This window comes from Primulina huaijiensis, chromosome 7, assembly GCF_012295235.1.
Source record: "Primulina huaijiensis isolate GDHJ02 chromosome 7, ASM1229523v2, whole genome shotgun sequence".
NCBI lineage: Eukaryota > Viridiplantae > Streptophyta > Magnoliopsida > Lamiales > Gesneriaceae > Primulina > Primulina huaijiensis.
The window spans coordinates 8,829,639-8,851,095 of record NC_133312.1 but is presented as its reverse complement, the minus strand read 5'-3'; the positions used below and the strand labels follow the sequence as shown (position 1 = coordinate 8,851,095).

At 39.8% G+C, this 21,457-nt stretch overlaps 1 protein-coding gene across 1 annotated transcript; it reads left to right on the top strand.

The window, feature by feature from the left end:
• The first annotated feature begins 10,479 nt into the window (after positions 1-10,479).
• On the top strand, positions 10,480-14,694 carry LOC140980893 (protein TOC75-3, chloroplastic-like). Its single transcript, XM_073446983.1, has 7 exons — positions 10,480-11,731; positions 12,094-12,315; positions 12,403-12,510; positions 12,602-12,793; positions 12,996-13,244; positions 13,661-13,915; positions 14,316-14,694. The coding sequence occupies exons 1-7, from the start codon at positions 10,565-10,567 to the stop codon at positions 14,553-14,555; spliced, it is 2,433 nt and encodes an 810-aa protein (XP_073303084.1). The 5' UTR covers positions 10,480-10,564; the 3' UTR covers positions 14,556-14,694.
• Positions 14,695-21,457: the final 6,763 nt, after the last annotated feature.

Below are 21,457 nucleotides of genomic sequence, written 5' to 3'. Positions count from 1 at the left end.
GAAGAGGGCTTAAAAGATTTGATTTGTACTACTCATATCACGAAGGTGCATCTTCTTTTCGGTAGCTCATCTCATAAGAACTCCAAAGTTAAGCGTGCTTGACTTTGGGCAATTTTGGGATGGGTGACCTCCTGGGAAGTTTCCTAGGGTGCGTGTGAGTGAGGACATAAGCACGCTGGAAAGACTCGTCTTGGTACAGTGAGGACAGTCGTCGAATCTGGGTCGTTACACATTAGTCATTAAATGTCTGCGATTTAAATTCAGTAGCATTATCAAGACGAATTGTCTCGATTGAATGATCTGGTAATTGAGCTCGTAATTTAATAATTTGCACAAGTAATCTAGCAAAAGCTATATTTCGAGTTGAAAGCAAACTAACATATGACCATCTAGTAGACGCATCAATCAATACCATGAAATATCGAAATGGTCCACATGGTGGATGTATAGACCCACAAATATCCCCATGAATTCTATCCAAGAATGTTGGGATTTCAATATCAACCTTTGTTGGGGAAGATCTTATAATTCGTTTTCCTTGTAAACAAGCAACACATGGATAATCATTGTGTAAAAGAATCTTCTGGTTCTTTAGAAAGTGCCTAGGTGAGTTAATTATTATTTTTTGCATTATTGTTGCCCATGGTGACCAAGTCGATCATGCCATAATTTGAAGCTTTGTTGGTCAACAAACTTCTGGTTTGTGACAATATTTGCTTCAACTGTTTTTATTATTGTAAAAGACATTCCAGAAGGGAGTGCATATAATTTTTCTTTTATCTGCTTCTAGCCAGATATAATAGATGTTATGCAAATGTATTCAATATTATTCTCATTAAATGTTTAAATATTGTATCCATTTATGCGAATATCTTTAAAGATAAGAAAATATCTACTGGATTTTCTAGCATATAGAGTATTTTCAATGTATAGGCTTGTATCATTCGGTAAAATAATTTTTGCCTTTCGATGGCTTTCAATAATTTTTGAGGCACACGACTTTGTTGTAACATTTTTTTAAGCTAATGTTAACTCCAAAAAATACCTTTTATTTTGAAGAATTGTATGTGTTGTACCACTATATGTTAAGCATTTATCATGACATTTCATCATCAATCTAAGATAAAATATAACTCAACAAGCTAAATATGATAAATAATATGTAAGACTTTTAAAGAAAATATTTATTGAATAATAATAAAAACATTTATTGAATAACAAAATAAACTTCCACGAGAGCTGGACTTTAAAATAAAAACAAGACCACGATAACCTAAAAATCAATAGAAATCCAAAGTAGAAGCAAGACCAATAAAAAAACAATTATTCATTGTTTTCTAACACACCATCACCAATCAAATTATCTATATTTTCATCTGGATGAGCGAAGAAATCAGAGACGTCCAAGTGAGCTATATCGATTGGATCATCATTGTCCTCAAAATTTGACTCAATTTTTCCTTTTTCCTCGATTGAATTTTAGTAGAGATTCACAAGGTGCTTTGACAATCGACAGGTACGAGACCATTGCCCTTCCATTCCACATATATAACATTTTTCTTCATATACTTAGGACTTTTCTCCTTTGCTTCTTCATTATTGGAATTTCACTGTTGATGGCTTGTTTTATGTTTCTTCCAATTTTGTTGCTGGTAGTATCTTCTTTGGCCGCGCCCATACACATGCCCATACCCATGCTCATGTCCACTTTTGCTCTCATTGTTATAATTTTGAGTTGAATTAGCATTTGCTTCGGTAAATGCAATTCCATATTCTTCAAAAAAAAATTGTAGTTCAATTTGCTTCAGGAAATGGTGTGGATCCAGATGGGCGCATTTGGTGATTTTTCATGAGTAGCTCATTGTTTTGTTCAGCAACTAGTAAGTACGAGATGAGTTCAGAGTACCTTTGAAATCCACGTTCACGATATTTACTGCTGCAGGAGCACGTTTTGATTCATGAAAAGTGCAAAATGTCTTTTCTAACATGTCTTGATCAATGACTTTCTCTTCACAAAGTATTAATGTGGAACTAACTTTAAATAGTGCAGAGTTATAATCACTTACATACTTAAAATCTTGTAAGCGTATATGCATCCATTCATATTAAGCTCTTGAGAGAACTACAGCTCTGATGGTCAAATCTTTCTTTTAGATTTTTCCATACTCTCGTGGCTCTTTCATAGTGAGATACTCAACTTTCGTCATTACAACTATTATAAGAAGAAACCAAAATCTAATTAGAGTGATAATATTTTTAAAATATTATAAACATGCATATGAAAAACAAGAAAAGGTAATAAATTTTAAGTTATACTCTTAATTTAACATGGTACATATAACAGTAGTCCAAAGACAAATTTATAAAAGTTGAACAAAATTATCTAAGAAAGTTTACTGAAGTTATTCAGTTCTTCAAAACCTCAAAGCCTTATCCAGTACTATAAATTTAGTAGAGCACAAAAGTCGAAAAGGGAAAAAAAAATTTGGCAATTCTCAACCTATAATATTATAATCTTATACACACACACACACACACATATATTTGTACAATAAAACTTAAGGGAACAATCAATGGAAATCGTTCTTATAAACTCATGTCTGTAAATAACATTTAAAATGAGTTTCCTTTATTTCTTTATTACATTACAAAATCGTCTAGTATTTTAAGCAAGAAGAGGAAAGAAAAAGAAAATTAACAAAACCATATGCATTTATGTTTTCCAATCGTATTTCCTATTAATACGAGAACGAGTTATCAATTCAATATCAAGATGTTAGATCAAATTAATTCTAAAGATGAGTAGGTTTCTTGTGAGATGGTCTCACGAATCTTTATCTGTGAGACGGGTCAACCCTACCGATATTCATAATAAAAAGTAATACTCTTAGCATAAAAAGTAATATTTTTTCATGGATGACACAAATAAGATATTCTGAAACGACCTCGAATTTTTTTCCCCTAATATCTAAACCATAACTTCTAAATTTCTAAATAAAATAATTTAACATAATCATGAATCCTAATAAATTATCAATTTAAAACTCAAGTGCATAAAATAAATCCTAAATCATCACCTAACCAAAACATCCTGAATTGTCTTTTGAAAAGATCACTAACAATAAAAATAAAGCATAAGAATTCTCTAATAAAAATCATTAACATAAATCTTTAAATCTTAAATGTAATAAACTAGTGCAGAAACATAAAGGCCCTCGGGTGTGTACTGCTGCACTCGATCGACTCAATCGTCACCGCCTCCAAAAATCATCAAATCCTGCATCATACAAACCTAATGAGTCTAATGACTCAGCACGTTCTAAACATAGATAACAAATAATACATATACAAGCACATGCATTTAAATATCTTATTTTTATTTAAAATAGCTTTTTGAAAATAAATAAATCGTTTTAAAATCATTTAAAAATCATTTAAGCATAATAATATCATAAATCGTAAAATCATTTTAAAATAACTTTTAAGCATAAATAAATCCTTAAAACAAATCATTTAAAAATAAGCTTTGGGCATAAATAAATCATTTTAAAAATTGCTTTAATCATCATCATAAATCATATATCATAAAAATCATTTTTATCATAAGCTTTCAATCATATATCATTTTTGGGTGAAGTTTGATCCTTGAAAGTGACTAGCTTTTATCTTTTGGTCGACTGATCAGTCTTCAGCTCCACATGGCCCATAGGGGTGTGCGCTAGGCTCCACCATTGAAATATGTTCGTCGGGGCTCCCTCGGGGGCCTTCTCCCATAGACGGGCTCCCTCTGGGGCCTTTTCCCATTTATGGGCTCCCTCTAGGGCCTTCTTCCGTAAATGGGCTCCCTCTGGGGCCTTCTCCCCTCACGTTATCCCCACAAAATCTTATATCATAAATCATATCTTTTGTCACAGTCAATTCACATCCCTCAAAATATTTTCTTTTTCTTTAAAAATCATGAAATAGCACAACTTTCCAAAAATAGCATTTTAAACAGTAAAAATTGCACAGCTTTACAAAAAATCATAAAATAACATATTACCATCAAAATAATCATTTTAAATCATAAAATATCATTTAACATGCGTTATGATCCTTCGGGACGCTTCCAAGCGTTTTCGTATTTTCCTAAGTGTAAAAAGACCGTTTTGTCCCTGGACGTAAAAATTCTCGAATTTATCTTTTTCTCACTTTCAATGACATTAGATTATTCTAAATAATTATTTAAGCCTACATGAATTTTCTCATATTTTTATTTGGCTTAAATGGATGACTTTTAAATTAATCTTTAAATAAGATATATTAACGCGTTTAAATCACGAATTAAACCAAACCTTAATATAAAATTCCCAAATTAAAAACTTAGACTTTTAATAATTATTTAGGCTTAAATATAATTTTTCATTATTTTATGAAGTTTAAAACTAGGCTTTTTAATTATTTCTTTAATTAGCGTTTCGTGCGACGATAAAATCCCGGATAAATCCAAAACTCAATATTTTGATCCCAAATTTTAAACATAGCATTTTTATTATTTATTCTACCCTTCCAAGTCATGAGCCACACCTGTGGACCAATGGATTCAATTTTTGTTCTAAGATTCGAAATATTGACACCTAATCAAAACCAACGAGCCATCTCCCAATTTACTCGAGCCGCGCCCGAGCCACCTTGAGCCAAACCCTAGCTAACCATCCTAGGCACCCTCTTGACCAAGGCTAGCCCAAAGAACAAGCCCCTAACTTGCTCAAACCCACCTTAAACTTGACCCCAATTTCTGCATGTGGGAGTGAGTGCCTCCTAGCCTATCTTAGGACTCCTAGCCAACTAGGACACCTCCAGCTGAGCCACCACCGAGCCCACCTGACCCTAACTTTCCCTGGACCACTCCTAGACCTAGCCCAGACCTATCCCAGCCCCTGACCGCGCGCACGTAGCACCTGAATCAGAAACTCCAGCCGCGCACCAGCATGCTCGCGCTTTAAGTCTCCTAGCCACCCTAGGGCTCCTCTAGCCACTTGACCAGCGATCATCTCGGACCCTCACCAACCTTGAACCATGCCCAGACTCTACCCAGATCATCACAAGCCCTGAACCGCGTGTACGAAGCCCCTGAACCAAGGACAGCAGCCTCGCGCTACACCTTGCTGCCATGCTTCCCTCACGTTCCTTCTAGCCACAGCGCACCCACTTGCACCAAGCCCTGGATCGAACCTTACCCATCACCCTAGGACCCTGATGGACCACCTAGCCAGCCCCTAACCGAGCCACAGCCCCTGGAACTCTCGGCCACACAGAAAATCCCCTTCGAGAAGTGTCCTACCCAGCGTGGACTCCTTCCCCAGCCCCAAGCTCGAACCCTAGCCGCCCTAGGACCCTACCTAGCCTTCGAAACTTACCCTGGCCAAGCCCCCAACCAGCCCTGGCCAGCCCCCAAGCCCCATGCAAAAAAAACGAACCACTTGAATTTGCACCACCGTGAAACCTACGGCCATCTTCTCTTTATTTTATTTTTTTTCTTTCACGGTTGTTCCAGCCTATTTCCTTCTATCAATTTATCATGTTTTAATCATAATCAATCATATTTTGTCATGTATTGGCAGCGTGTCTGTTGGGTTTATAACGATTCTTTCAAAGCAAGCGTAAAATCGTAAAAACGTGGAAAATCCTTATCGTACCGTAAAATAATCGAACCCGATATTTTTCATGCATAATCAATTAAATCAACCTAAATCAAGCATATTATGATTTGTATGATGTTTTAAAAGAGTTTAAGAAACGTGCCTTTGCGTTTATAACGCTCGATTATTCGATTTTCAGCGAGGGTGCAACGTTGGACGACCGGACGACGAAGAACACAAGCTTCTTTCCTCCCAAAATTTTCAAAAATACTTGTGAGTGTGTGCAAGATGATTCACGGCTATTGGAGGCTCCATTCTTAGGTTTTGAAGACCTAAAACACTAATTTTTAATTTAGTTGACATATTAATGGGCCTTGGGTTTTGGGCTTGTATGCTTAAGGGTAATTGAGCCTACTTAAATAATTAAATTAGGCTCAATAACACTTAATTAATTAAATAATAAATGTTTATAAAATTATTTTTCATAAAATAATATTTTTTGATCTTTTAAAACTCTTTGTTTGCACAAAACCGGCTTCCCGAGAAAAATCGAGCTCGACTCGTAAAATAATTCGAAATCTAACATTTTTTTGAAAAATTAAATCATTTTTAAAGCATATTAGGAAGCCTTGCCATTATTTAAATAAAAATACATATTCTTTTCTTGGTCGTCCCCGGTCTCCTTTCCCCTGCCTATTATCTAATATTCGGGTAAAATCTTTAATTTCATGAAATCATGTCATATAATCATTTAATCATGCAAATCATACATTTAATTATATTATAAATATCATGCTAGCATTTAAAATCAATTAAATAAAAACAATTAAGTAATTAAAATAATTTTGCATGCATGTGGTTTACGTAGTTTGGTTTTTCGGACGTTACAATTCTCTCCCCTTAAATTGAATTCCGTCCTCGAAATTTTCCTTGACTTGATGATTGCAAAGCTTAGATTTCTTTATCCACCTCAAACTTAACATCTAACTTAAATCTTACTCCACAATTCGGTCCTCAAAATCTTGAAGATCATAATACTAACCCAAAAATTTTCCCAAAGTCGACTCCTAAACCCAGCTCAAGTAGTGCATGCACCGTATTCTTCTAAGTTCTTCAATATCCCAAACAAATTCCATAACCCAATTTAACATTTCATGCAGGAAAAGCATCGAAAAAATGTTAAACAGCTAGGTTACCTCGAAATCAGTGTAGTACCGGCTCTGTCTCATCCTCTGCAGCTTGCATCACGTAGACCCTTCCAGTAGTGGCTTGCTTGAACGTTGGGCAATCCACAGCCTTGTGTCCCAAATCTCCGCATTTGAAGCACTTGTAAGTGCCCCACATGCACTTGCCATGATGATGACGATTGCACTCCTTGCAAAGTGGTTTCTCATCAGCCTTCGGAATGTTCCCTTTAGGTGGTTACCCTTGTGGTTTTGGTGGTTCTTGTTGCTTTGGTGGTCCCGTGTGAGGCTTCTTATTGCTCTGATTGGCTTGCTGAGCACGATTCCTCTTTCGTTGCATCTCCCAATCAATATCTTTGAGTGACTGCTCGCCTCTAAAAGCTCTGGCAACGGCAGTAGTATAATCAGTAGGATCGCCAAGTATCACATCACGTCTGATAGTCGGCCTCAAACCATCTAGAAAGTACGTAATTTCTCCGCCGCATCATTGGCAATTAAGGGCACAAAGTGACAGCCCCTATCAAACTACTGCACAAATTCGGCAACAGACCAATCTCCCTGACGGAGACTCATAAACTCCCTCTTAAGCCTAGAACGGACATCAGATGTGAAGTACTTGTCATGGAATACCCTCTTGAACTCCTCCCAAGTCAATGTCGTCATGTTCACTCCTCGCTCCGCTCCCTCCCACCATAAGGAAGCGTCGCCCTTCAACAGATAAATGGTACAGCGAACTCGATCAGCATCCGCCATGTCCATGTAGCGAAAAATCACCTCTAAAGATCGAATCCATCCCTCAGCAACGAATGGATCAGTAGTGCCATGAACCTCATCGGGGTGCATCCTCCTAAATCTCTCATAAACTGGCTCTGGTCTAACCCTTGCTCCATCCCCGACATGTTGCTCAAAGAAACGAGCCATACCGGCTAGTACACGGGCACTAACATCCTGAACAGGTGGAGGCTGTGGAATGTTCTCCTCCTGTCTCACCTCGTTATTTGTCTTCTGTCTAACCTCATCAGTCCTACGCAAAATCCTTCTAGGAGGCATCTCCGTACACGTCGTCCAACCACGTAACCAACATGCATTCAAAATTTTTCATGCAGCATGTAACTATCATTTATATCATATATCATGTAAGCATTTAAAAGAATTTTAGCATATAAGATATAAAGCAGTAAAACTCACATATTTGAGGCGTGACTTCTTGAGCTTCTCGAAGTGACAGTACACAACCCTTTGGGGAGCCTTGGCTCTGATACCAACTGAAACAACCTCGATTTTTTTCCCCCTAATATCTAAACCATAACTTCTAAATTTCTAAATAAAATAATTTAACATAATCATGAATCCTAATAAATTAACAATTTAAAACTCAAGTGCATAAAATAAATCCTAAATCATCACCTAGCCAAAACATCCTAAATTGTCCATTGAAAATATCACTAATAATAAAAATAAAGCATAAGAATTCTCTAATAAAAATCATTAACATAAATCTTCGAATCTTACCCATCTCCCTAGGACCCTGATGGACCACCTAGCCAGCCCCTAACCAAGCCACAGCCCCTGGAACTCTCGGCCACACAGAAAATCCCCTTCGAGAAGTGTCCTACCCGGCGTGGACTCCTTCCCCAGCCCCAAGCTCGAACCCTAGCCGCCCTAGGACCCTACCTAGCCTTCGAACCCGACTCTGGCCAAGCCCCCAACCAGCCCTGGCCAGCCCCCAAGCCCCATGCAAAAGGAACGAACCACTTGAATTTGCACCAAAGTGAAACCTAAAGCCATCTTCTCTTTATTTTATTTTTTTTTCTTTCACGGTTGTTCCAGCCTATTTCCTTCTATCAATTTATCATGTTTTAATCATAATCAATCATATTTTATCATGTATTGGCAGCGTGTCCGTTGGGTTTATAACGATTCTTTCAAAGCAAGCGTAAAATCGTAAAAACGTGGAAAGTCCTTATCGTATCGTAAAATAATCGAACCCAATATTTTTCATGCATAATCAATTAAATCAAGCTAAATCAAGCATATTATGATTTTTATGATGTTTTAAAAGAGTTTAGGAAACGTGCCTTTGCGTTTATAACGCTCGATTATTCGATTTTCAGCGAGGGTGCGATGTTGGACGACCGGACGACGAAGAACACAAGCTTCTTTCCTCCCCAAATTTTAAAAAATACTTTTGATTGTGTGCAAGATGATTCACTGTTGTTGGAGGCTCCATTCTTAGGTTTTGAAGACCTAAAACACTAATTTATAATTTAGTTGACATATTAATGGGCCTTGGGTTTTTGGCTTGTATGCTTAAGGGTAATTGAGCCTACTTAAATAATTAAATTAGGCCCAATAACACTTAATTAATTAAATAATAAAAGTTTATAAAATTATTTTTCATAAAATAATATTTTTTATCTTTTAAAACTCTTTGTTTGCCCAAAACCGGCTTCCCGAGAAAAATCGAGCTTGACTCGTAAAATAATTCGAACTCTATCATTTTTTTGAAAAATTAAATCATTTTTAAAGTATATTAGGAAGCATTGCCATTATTTAAATAAAAATACATATTCTTGTCTTGGTCGTCCCCGGTCTCCTTTCCCCTGCCTATTATCGAATATTCGGGTAAAATTTTTAATTTCATGAAATCATGTCGTATAATCATTTAATCATGCAAATCATACATTTAATTATATTATAAATATCATGCTAGCATTTAAAATCAATTAAATAAAAACAATTAAGTAATTAAAATAATTTTGCATGCATGTGGTTTACGTAGGTTGTTTTTTCGGACGTTATGTATTTGATCCACGAAATTGATCCGTGAGATTGTCTCACAAGAATTTTTGTGTCTAAAGATTATATTAGCATCGTCACAACTAACTTGAACAAATTAATATATCATACATATATTTCAAACAAATACAAGTTTTTACCGATATTTTTGAAGAATATTGAAAATTTTAATATTTTAAATCATAGATTTTGTTTCAATAATAGATCTTTTATATTCAATATAATATTGTGATACTTAAGAGATATCAATATAAAATTAAAATAATACTATGTCAAGAGCATTCATATAAAATAAAAGTTGTGCTGCTTCAAGCGTATTAATATAAAATTAAAATTGTGTTCATCAAGAACACCGATATAACTTAGAATTTATACTATTTTGAGAGTATCGATAATAAGAATAATTATTTATGAGATTTACTTTGAATATCGTTCGTATTGATAACGTGTTGTGACTAGTAAGAATATAGAGAAGATAGAATGATTTGAAATACTTTATTCATCATTGAAGATATCTATTTATAGAATACATTTACAGAGTTTGAATAGTTATAACATGATCAAACATAAATCTTACATCAATAATCATATACAATATTTTATCTATAACACAATCAATTTTTTCAATTATTTTTTAAAAAGTAATTAAATGATATTATAAGTTGTTGATATTTATATTGAATTTTATGTTATTTATATGATATTTTATGTATAAAATATATATCAAATTTATTGATAAATTAAGTACAACTCCGGTGAATATATATCAAATTTATTGATAAATTAAGTACAACTCCGGTGTAAATATCAACTACAATAAGTTTACAGAAAATATACATTTTAAGTGAAAATTCGTCGCAGTTATACTGTCACAGAAGATATATGTAAAAAAAAAAAATAAACCCCTCGCAAAGAATCTCTGCCTTTTCCGCTTTCATCTCCCCCTTATTCCCGCCGCCAATGGCGTCCTCCGCCGCAACCGCTTTTCTGCTTCCACCACTAAGTTCCTCCACCGCCAGCCGTCGGCGACGGAATTCCTCCTCCATCATCCCGCCAACTCAATGTCGATTTTCTGCCTCCCATTCAACTATCCAGTCGAACCTCTCCTCTCTCGACGCTTCTTCCTCCAAAAGCCCTAAACCCTCGAAATCTGTCCCTTCTGCGGCCGATTTTGTAATTTCCTCCAAATTCATCGCCCTCTCCGCCGCCTTTGGCTTCCTTTTCCATTTCGCTGTCCCGCTAGTCGGTGGAGGCGGCGGCTCTAACTTCAATTTTTGGGGTGGAGGAGGTGGTGGTGGTGGAGACGGAGGTCAAGGTCATAATTTCTGGTCTTGCATTTTCTTAGCCTTGGCGAAAGACGATGATCCTCAACAGGAATGGGATTCCCATGGATTGCCTGCCAACATTGTGGTCCTACTGAATAAGTTGAGCGGATTCAAGAAATACAAAGTCTCTGATATCTTGTTCTTTGATCGCCGCCGTGGCTCCACTGTCGGCACCGATGACTCATTCTTTGAGATGGTGTCACTCCGCCCAGGCGGTGTTTACACCAAGGCGCAGCTCCAGAAAGAGCTTGAAACTCTAGCCACGTGTGGGATGTTTGAGAAAGTGGATTTGGAGACGAAAACAAACCCGGACGGCACCATCAATGTAACCATCCCATTCCTCGAGTCAACGTGGCAGTCTGCTGATAGGTTCAGGTGCATCAACGTGGGTTTGATGGCTCAGTCAAAACCGATTGAAATGGATGCTGATATGACCGAGAAGGAGAAGTTGGATTACATGAGGAGTCAAGAGAAGGATTACCGGAGGAGGATTGAGAGTTCAAGACCATGTATGCTACCACCGTCTGTGCAAAGGGAGATTTTGCAGATGTTGAGAGAGCAGGGGAAGGTGAGTGCGAGGTTGTTGCAGAGGATTAGGGATAGAGTACAACAGTGGTATCATGAGAATGGGTACGCTTGTGCCCAAGTTGTGAACTTTGGTAATTTGAATACCAAAGAGGTCGTGTGTGAAGTGGTCGAAGGTGACATTACACAGCTTGTGATTCAGTTCCAGGATAAGCTCGGGAATGTTTGCGAGGGCAACACCCAGTTTCCTGTGATAAAAAGGGAGTTACCCAATAAGGTGAGGGTGGTAGTCAGTCATTTCAATTGCTTTAAAGTTCTTGAATATATTTGTGCTTTAGTTTATGAGATTTTTATACATCTCTTGATGGAGATATCCTTGTGTGGTGAATTGGTTTTGTGATAAAATGTGAAAGGTCTTGTTCTAAAAAGTTTTGAGTAGGCAACGAAATTTAGCTTCTTTTGTCCAAAATGACTCGTGATTTTAATTATGATACTCGTGCAACATGTTACTTATCTTGATGATATGGTAGGTTATTATTTTCGTGAAGTTTTCAGAGTGAATTTTCTTTATCTGGTGATTGTCTATGTGATTCGGTTTTTTCGTTGCAGGTTTAAATATTTGTTTTAATTCGTTTTCAGCTTCGCCAAGGAGAAGTTTTTAACATTGAGGCTGGGAAACAAGCTTTGAGAAATATAAATTCGTTAGCTCTCTTCTCCAACATTGAGGTAAATCCACGCCCAGACGAAAAAAATGAGGGTGGTATTATTGTTGAAATCAAGTTGAAAGAACTGGAGCAGAAGTCTGCTGAAGTTAGTACAGAATGGAGTATTGTCCCAGGTCGTGGGGGCCGCCCTACTTTGGTAATTTGATGAACAATGAAACTTCATGTTTTAGGTTTGCTCTTGAACTTGGTTGTCAAGTGTTTTCCGTTTGTGCATGCTACTCAGGCTTCAGTCCAGCCAGGGGGAACTGTTTCTTTCGAGCATCGGAATATTCAAGGGTTGAACAGGTCACTTCTTGGTTCAGTGACCACCAGCAATTTCCTCAATCCCCAGGTACTTATTATGATCTTTACCATCAGAAATATGAGATGTCCTTTGCTCCATGTATCTTACTCTATAACCAATTTTTATCCACTATGTACAGGACGATCTTGCTTTCAAGCTTGAGTATGTACATCCTTATGTGGACGGTGTGTACAATCCTCGAAACCGTACCTTCCGCACTAGCTGCTTTAACAGTAGAAAACTAAGTCCGGTTTTAACTGGAGGACCTGGAATAGAAGAAGTTCCACCTATTTGGGTTGATAGGGCTGGTGTTAAAGCCAATTTTACTGAGGTAGACTTCAAATCTTGGTTATATACTAGTATTAAGTTTGACTGATGGGAATTTTCTTCCTTGATGGCTTTGATATATTTTTTGATTCTATACTAATATGGCTTTAACTTGCTGAGTGTTCTAATTGAGGGATTGAACAATCAAATTTAGCTTATACACGTGATTGTGTTGGTTACTCAATCTGTTTTTTTTTTCGGGCCAGAACTTTACCCGTCAAAGCAAATTAATTTATGGACTCGTGATGGAGGAGATTACTACACGTGATGAAAGCAGTCATATTTCTGCAAATGGCCAAAGGGTATTGCCAAGTGGAGGTGTCAGCGCAGACGGACCTCCCACAACTCTCAGCGGCACTGGAGTTGATCGCGTGGCATTTTTGCAGGCAAATATCACTAGAGATAATACCAAATTCCTAAATGGTGCTATAGTCGGTGAGAGAAATGTGTTTCAGGTGAGGGCCATATGTTTTTCATGACACCTTATATACTGTTATCCTGTCTTGTGTTTAAATCAACTTGTCCCCATTCTTGAAACTGCTAGTAGGAAAATACAGTTTGTTCTCCCCCATTCACCTTGATAAAGGTGAAACAAGTCAATTGGTTTCTGAAAGTGATCCCTGGTTGAATGCATGACTTTACTTTTATGATTGAGTTATATTTCTCTGCATGGTCTCACAAGTAAGTTTAGGTTGTGCTCGGACTTATTAAAGCATATACCCACTGGCCTTCTTTGTGAAGAGTTAATTTATTGTGAAATGCCTGTGATAGATGTGACTTGTATGTTCTGCACCTCTTAGAAGCTTGCCATATGTTTTGGAGCTAACATATATCATATCTTATTGAGAGTGACCACATATTTATTTTGCAGCTTGACCAGGGGCTCGGCATTGGTAGCAAGTTTCCATTTTTCAATCGCCACCAGTTAACAATAACTCAATTTCTCCAGTTGAAGCAAGTAGAGGAAGGTGCTGGGAAGCCACCGCCTCCTGTTTTAGTCCTTCATGGCCATTATGGTGGTTGTGTAGGTGATCTTCCCAGCTACGATGCATTCACTTTGGGGGGACCTTATTCAGTCAGAGGTTATAACATGGGAGAGCTTGGTGCTGCAAGAAATATACTTGAAGTATGTCGAAGTAACAAGAATTAGGTTACACGTTTTTTTTCAGTTGCATGCTGAGAATTTTTTTTATTTAGGGAAATTGCATCTACCTACAAGAGGTAAAATGAAATTACACGACCTTTATATGTGAAAATAATTATCACCATATGCCATTTTGTGTGAAACTGATATAAAATGTTTGCATAATCTTATCTCAGAATATACCAAAATATGAACAACTTCTTAAATAAAGATTTTTGAATGGGGGATATAGGTGAGGTTGATGCAATTTTTCTTTTGGTACTCTTTTTTACAGCTATGTAGAAAAAATAAGCGTCAGCCCTGCCAATAATACTTCATTTACTTGAACAAAATGATTGGCATCAAAGTCTCAGCATTTGATTTGTTAAAATTCTGTTTGCAGTTAGCTGCTGAGCTAAGGATACCTGTGAGAAATACTCATGCTTATGTTTTTGCTGAACATGGCAACGATCTTGGTAGTTCAAAGGACTTGAAGGGAAACCCGACTGCAGTTTACCGAAGAATGGGCCATGGATCCTCGTACGGTGCTGGAGTAAAGCTTGGATTAGTACGAGCAGAGTATGCTGTTGATGTTAACTCTGGAACTGGTGCCATATTCTTCAGATTTGGAGAAAGATTTTGAGTTCATATCCTGGGTTTTATGAATAAATTATCTTTTGAGGTATTATGCGGATATTTTTAGTTTTGCTCCGAGGCTTAGCTTTTCAATGTCTTGTTACATTTTCTTTCTTTTACTTAAATGGAAGCCTAAAATTTGGTGATTTTTTTCCCTTAGATTGTGTTACGGTTTTGCACCTCTTGTTTTTCATAATTTTCATTTGTGCGAGTGAGATTAGAAAATTAATATTATAAAAACCGACTTGAATCAACCTACAAAGGGTTTTTCTTGCTAGCTGTCTCTTTCAAAATCCTTACTTTTTTTTTTTTTTGACAGCTTCAAAATCCTTACTTTTATTATGTCTCCTCATTCTTCAACTGTACTATAATAATTTCAAATTACGAAATGACCATTTTTATACAATTATGTTCTTGTGTTTTTTTTGTCTTTTATCATTGATAATGGTCTTTGTAGAAAGCTTAATAAGTTCATAAATTCATTAAAATCCAAATTATTTAATTTTTTGCTAAGTTATATATGATTAATCTATATATTAATTTTAAAAAATATTTTATAATTAAATTTCAATAATTCACCGATAAAATAAGAAACAAACTATGAAATAGTAATATAATAGAAAAATGAACATATATGTAAGTGCTCACGACACAATAATTTTTATGGCAACGACAATTTTGAGAACATTTTAAAGAATTTACAAAATTCTTTGTCATAGAAAAGTTTAAATAGTTGTAAGGCTTATGTTTTTTCATTTCTTAGTGATACCCCATGGATGAGCCCATCAAGATCCGGCCCATATTTAGGGCTCACAGGTGAAGGGCCCATGAGAAGCCCAGGTATTCTCCTATAAATACCAGGTTTGAGCGTACGGTTATTTCATTCACTATATTGTTTTCAGCAGCACCCTTAGCTGCTCCCCTCGTATATCCTCAGTCTCTGACTTGAGCGTCGGAGGGGCTACGCCAGGACACCCTCCTGGCCCCCTTCTAACGGTCTTATTCTTGATTTCAGGCTCAGGGTGATCTTAAAGCCCACGTCTGAACTAGTGACGCTCGTTGGGATCGGACCCGAAATTTCCCGTGAGTATCACTTGGCGCCGTCTGTGGGAAAACTTGAGTTGAGACGTAGAGATGGTAGGCATGAAAGGAAGTAGAAGAGCTACCTCAACATCATCGCGTCCTCAGAGGGGACCCGAACAGTCTCATGTTGAGACAAGACATGAACAACCGCGTCTTGAGACGAGACAGGAACAACCTCGTCAAGAGACAAGAACCGAGCAGCCCCTTCACGAGACAAGGGTCGAGCAAACCCGTCCCAATGAGAACGTGGGGAACTTGACCCTGGAGCAGTTGGGCCAATTTATCACCCGGACAGTGGATGAGGCCATGAAAATGAATCAAGAGTCTGTGTTTGTAGAGGAACAGGCCGCTCGTCAGGAACGTGAGGAAAATGTTGAAGTCCACCAGAGCAGGGTGGAGGAGACGCAACCCCTCCCAACTGGGGAGATTAGTGAGATGGGGGAGATGTGGAAAGAGATACGGAGGTTGAGGGAGCAGGTAGGAAGCAGAGCGCCGGTACCCAAGAGAAGAAGCCCTTTTTCACTAGCCATCTTGGAGGAAGGGCTTCCTCCGAATTTCCGACAATCTAACATTGGTGAGTATGACGGACATACTGACCCCGAGGAACACTTGGAGAGATTTGAGAATGCGGCTTTGTTGCACCAATATTCAGATGGAGTCAGGTGCAGGGTGTTTCTGGGCACGTTGGTGAGGTCAGCCCAGCAATGGTTTAATACCCTGCAGCCCAACTCTATACAGTCTTTTGAGGATTTTGCTACAGCTTTCTTGCACCGATTTGCCAGCAGCAAGAGACATCAGAAAAATTATTTGAGCTTGTTTGTGATGAAACAGCAAGATGCTGAAACTTTGCGAGAATTTTTCCAGCGTTTCAACAGTGCAGCGCTGGAGATACCAGCGGCTACCCCCGACATCATGATAAGTGCTTTTACCCAAGGGCTGAGGGGGGGAGAATTTTTCAAGTCATTGGTCAAGAAACCTCCGTCGAGCTATGATGATTTGTTGGCTCGGGCAGAAAAATATGTGAATCTAGAGGATGCTCAGCGGTACAAGAGGATGGAGCAGCGGCTTGGGTGAGGAAGAGTTGAGGGGACGGAGAAAGGAGGAAGGAAGAGGGGTGCGGGCGAAAGGGAGGAGGACAAAACTAGAGGTAGAGGACAATTCTCCTCACATGTTCCTCTGAACAGGAATCAGGATAAAGTGATGGAGGTAAGGGAATCAGGGGAGAAGGGGGAGAAGTCGCAGAGGGTGGAGAGCAGTACTAGGCTTCCACCGCTAGGCAGGCAAGAAAGATCTTCATCCAGGGATGAACCGAGATCTCGTTCATAATCTAGACGAGGTCGAGGCCCTCCCTGGATAAATCAGAGGGTTGGAGAATGGAGGAGAGAAGATCGAGATCAAGATGTCCCTCGGGAACCCATCGAGCCGAGGAGGGGAAGGAATGAGGACAACCACCCCACGAGAGGAATGATTCATATGATATCGAGGGGTGCTACTGATGGAGATTCCGGGCGAGCTCGGAAGGCGCATGGAAGAAGGTTGGAGAGCTTTCAAATATCTAGGGGTGCAGACTTACCCCAAGATCCGGTCATCAGTTTTGGGCCGGAAGACCTCCGAGGCGTTGTGGCTCCACATAACGATGTCTTGGTGGTGACAGCAACCGTTGCCAATTACGATGTGGCACGAATCTTTATTGATAATGGAAGCTCAGTGATTATCTTGTTCAAGAGCGCTCTGGATCATATGAAGGTGGAGGGATTTGAGTTCGAGCCGATCTCCACTCCTCTATATGGGTTTGCAGGACATGCCATCCCGCCGTTGGGTCAGATTGTCCTTCCTCTATCTTTGGGACATGAGCCTCGGCGGGTAACGAAGATGACAACATTTACTGTGGTGGACACCCCATCCGCTTATAATGGAATTCTGGGGCGACCAGCCCTAAAGGATTTCAGAGCTGTAGCGTCCACGTATCATCAGAAGTTGAAGTTTCCTATAGGGAAGGAGGTTGGAGTCTTATGCGGGGACCAGAGGGTCGCGCATCGGTGTTATGAGGGGATAGTGAAAGAAGAGGGGAAGAGGGCGCGTGTGGAGGTCAATATGATCAAAAGGGGGCGAAGCGGGTTGCCCGTAGTAGTGAGGGAGGTTCATGAGGTGATGGATGAGAAGCCGGAGATCGTGGCATTGGGGCTCGATAAGAAGACGCTAAGGATAGCCCCTGACCTTGACCCAGAGATCAGGGATGAACTCATTACTTGTTTACATGCTAATCTCAGCGGGTTCGCTTGGTCAGCCCAAGAGCTCACAGGGACGAGCCCCGATGTAGCAGAACACCGATTAAACATTTTACCATATTCTCGTCCCGTGAAGCAGAAGAAAAGACACTTCGGGCCCGAGAACGCTACAGTTATAAAAAAGGAGGAGGGAGAGTTGCTCAATGCCGGGCACATTCGAGAGGTACAGTTTCCTACTTGGCTCTCGAATGTTGTTCTTGTTCCGAAGAGTTCAGGGAAGTGGAGGATGTGTGTGGACTTCAGAGATCTCAACAAGGCAGGTCCTAAAGATTGTTATCCTTTGCCTCGGATAGATCAATTGGTGGACTCCACAGCTGGACATCAGTATTTGTGCATGTTGGACGCTTATCAAGGGTACCATCAGATTCCCTTGGCTGTGGAGGATCAAGATAAAGTGAGTTTCATCACCTCTGAAGGAACTTTCTGTTACGTGGTCATGCCCTTCGAACTCAAAAATGTCGGAGCCACGTATCAGCGATTGATGGATAGAGTCTTTTCTGAGCAGGTGGGAAGGAATGTCGAAGTGTATGTGGACGACATCATGGTAAAATCAAAAGACTCATCCCAGCTCATACCAGATTTGGTGGAAACCTTTGCCACCCTCAGATCCTACGGGCTGAAGCTGAATCCTCAAAAGTGTATCTTCGGGGTGAGGAGTGGAAAGTTTTTGGGTTATGTGGTGACAGAGAGAGGGATTGAGGCTAACCCCGAGAAGGTTCGAGCTATCCAAGACATGGGTTCTCCCCGAGGACCGAATGATGTGCAGAAGTTGACGGGGAGGGTCGCAGCGTTGGCGAGGTTTATCTCGAGGTCTGCTCACAGAAGCTTACCGTTCGTCCGGACTTTGCGGAAGGCGAAAAAATTTGAATGGGGTCCGGATTGTGAGAAGGCTTTCACAGAATTGAAGGAATATCTTGCCGAGCTTCCTGTCCTGGCCAAGCCGGCAGCTGGTGAGCCTTTGTGGGTATATTTATCTGCCACTGAAGGAGCTGTGAGTTCGGTCCTTGTCAAGCTAGATGGATCCGTTCAACAGCCGGTTTACTATGTTTCGCATGCACTTAAAGGGGCAGAGATCAGATACTCAGGGTTGGAAAAATTGGCTTTGGCTTTGGTGATGAGAGCAAGACGTTTGAGGCCATTTTCCTATCTCATCCAATTGTGGTACTCACCAACAGTCCATTGGGGAAGATCTTAACTCATTCAGATATGTCTGGTCGTTTGGTCAAGTGGACTACTGAACTGGGAGAGTATGACATCCAGTATGAGCCGAGAACAGCTATTAAAGCACAAGCCTTAGCCGATTTTCTGGCTGAGACCGTGCATCTAGAAAATGAGGACCCTTGGAAAGTATACGTGGATGGTTCATCATCGAAGGAGGGAAGTGGGGTGGGAGTGGTACTGATTTCACCGGCTGGGGAGGAGGTGAAGTTAGCGGTAAGGTTGGACTTTCGAGCATCCAACAATGAGGCAGAGTATGAAGCTGTGTTGGCAGGACTTCGAGCAGCGAGAAACGTGGGAGCTACCCGGGTACTTATTTTTTCTGACTCACAGCTGGTATCACAACAGATGAAGGGAATGTATGATGTGAAAGATGAAAAACTTATTGAGTATGCTCAAGAAGTGGACAGAGTCAGAGAAAAATTTGCAGAGATTACATTTGAACAGATTCCCAGGAAAGAAAATGAAAAGGCGGACACTCTAGCCAAAATGGCTGGAACACTGGGAAGTTGGAAGACTAAAGATGTGGTATTCCAAGTTGAACTCACACCTCACACGAGTTCACCCGCAGTTGAACAGGGGGAGGAGGAGTGGAGGACTGACATAATTGATTACCTGAAAGAGGGAAAGCTTCCTGATAACCCTCGCGAAGCTCGTAAGTTGAAGACAAAATGTTCGCGTTATGTGATGATCGGAGAAGTGTTGTATAGAACGTCTTTCGCAGGGCCGCTTCTTCGATGCTTGAGTTATCAAGAGGCTGATTATGTACTACGAGAAGTTCATGAGGGGTGCTGTGGAAACCACTTGGGGGCTTATGCGTTGGCAAGGAAGGTGTTGCTAGCCGGTTATTCTTGGCCCTCAGTGCTGCATGATGCTCAAGAGATAGTGATGTCTTGTGATAGTTGTCAACGTCATGCCCGGTTGCATCACCGGCCGACCGCGATGATGAAGGCTATCACGGCCGCTTGTCCTTTTGACCAGTGGGGAATGGATATTGTGGGGCCTTTTCCTATAGCTCCTGCTCAGAAAAAGTTCTTATGGGTGGCAGTTGACTATTTCTCGAAATGGGTGGAAGCAGAGCCGTTGGCAAGAATCACTGAGAGTGACGTTCTGAAATTCTTATGGAAGAATATAGTGTGCAGATATGGGGTGCCTAGAAGATTGATATCTGATAATGGGAGACAGTTCCAAGGGGCTAAGATCCAAGCTTGGTGTAAAGAGATGAAGATCCAACAAGTCTTTACATCTGTAGCTTACCCGCAGAGTAATGGGCAGGTGGAGGTGACTAATCGGACGCTGGTGCAGGGTCTGAAAGTTCGACTTGGCAATGCTAAGGGAAATTGGGTTGATGAGCTACCAAGTGTCTTATGGGCATACCGAACCACCCCAAGAGAAGGAACCAAAGAAACTCCTTTCAGTTTGGTCTATGGTAATGAGGCAGTGCTCCCAGCTGAGATTGGGTTGGAATCAGCAAGAATAATGTTTTATGACGAAGACAATGATGCGAGACGCGCCACTGACCTTGATCTTCTGGAAGAAAAGAGAGAGGCTGCCAGCATTCACATGGAAGCTTATAAGAACCGTATTGCACAGTCTTATAATCGGAGGGTCGTTCAGAGAAACTTCCAGGTAGGTGACTTGGTCCTGAGGAAGGTGCCAGAAGAGCAAAGAGAAAAGTTGGACCCAAAGTGGGAGGGTCCCTTCAAAGTGATCGAGAGGCTGAGCTCTGGAGCCCATTACTTGGAGAATGCACAAGGCAAGGCTTTGAAGAGGCCTTGGAATGCTTATCACCTTAGGAAGTATTATTCTTGATTCTATCGTTGATGTATTTTATTTTCTGAATTTACCTATGTAATCCGTTGGAATTCAATAAAATCAAGTTCTTCTTTTCAATTCATGAAAGTTGTTGCATTGTGAGGGTGAGAAAAATTAAATTTTCCTACTAAGGCATCGCCTAGTAGAGGGGTAGAGGACAGGAGAAGAATTTTATTTTTCTACTAAGGCATCCCCTAGTAGAGGAGTTAGAGGGGGAGAGTGGAGAAATTTTATTTTCCTACGAAGGCATCGCCTAGTAGAGGAGCAGAGGACATGAGAAAAATTTTATTTTCCTACTAAGGCATCGCCTAGTAGAGGAGTAGAGGACAGGAGAAGAATTTTATTTTCCTACTAAGGCATCCCCTAGTAGAGGAGTTAGAGGGTGAGAGTGGAGAAATTTTATTTTCCTACTAAGGCACGGCCTAGCAGAGAAGCAGAGGTGGGGAGGAGAAAAATTTTATTTTCCTGCTAAAGCACGGCCTAGCAGAGGAGCAGAGGTGGGGAG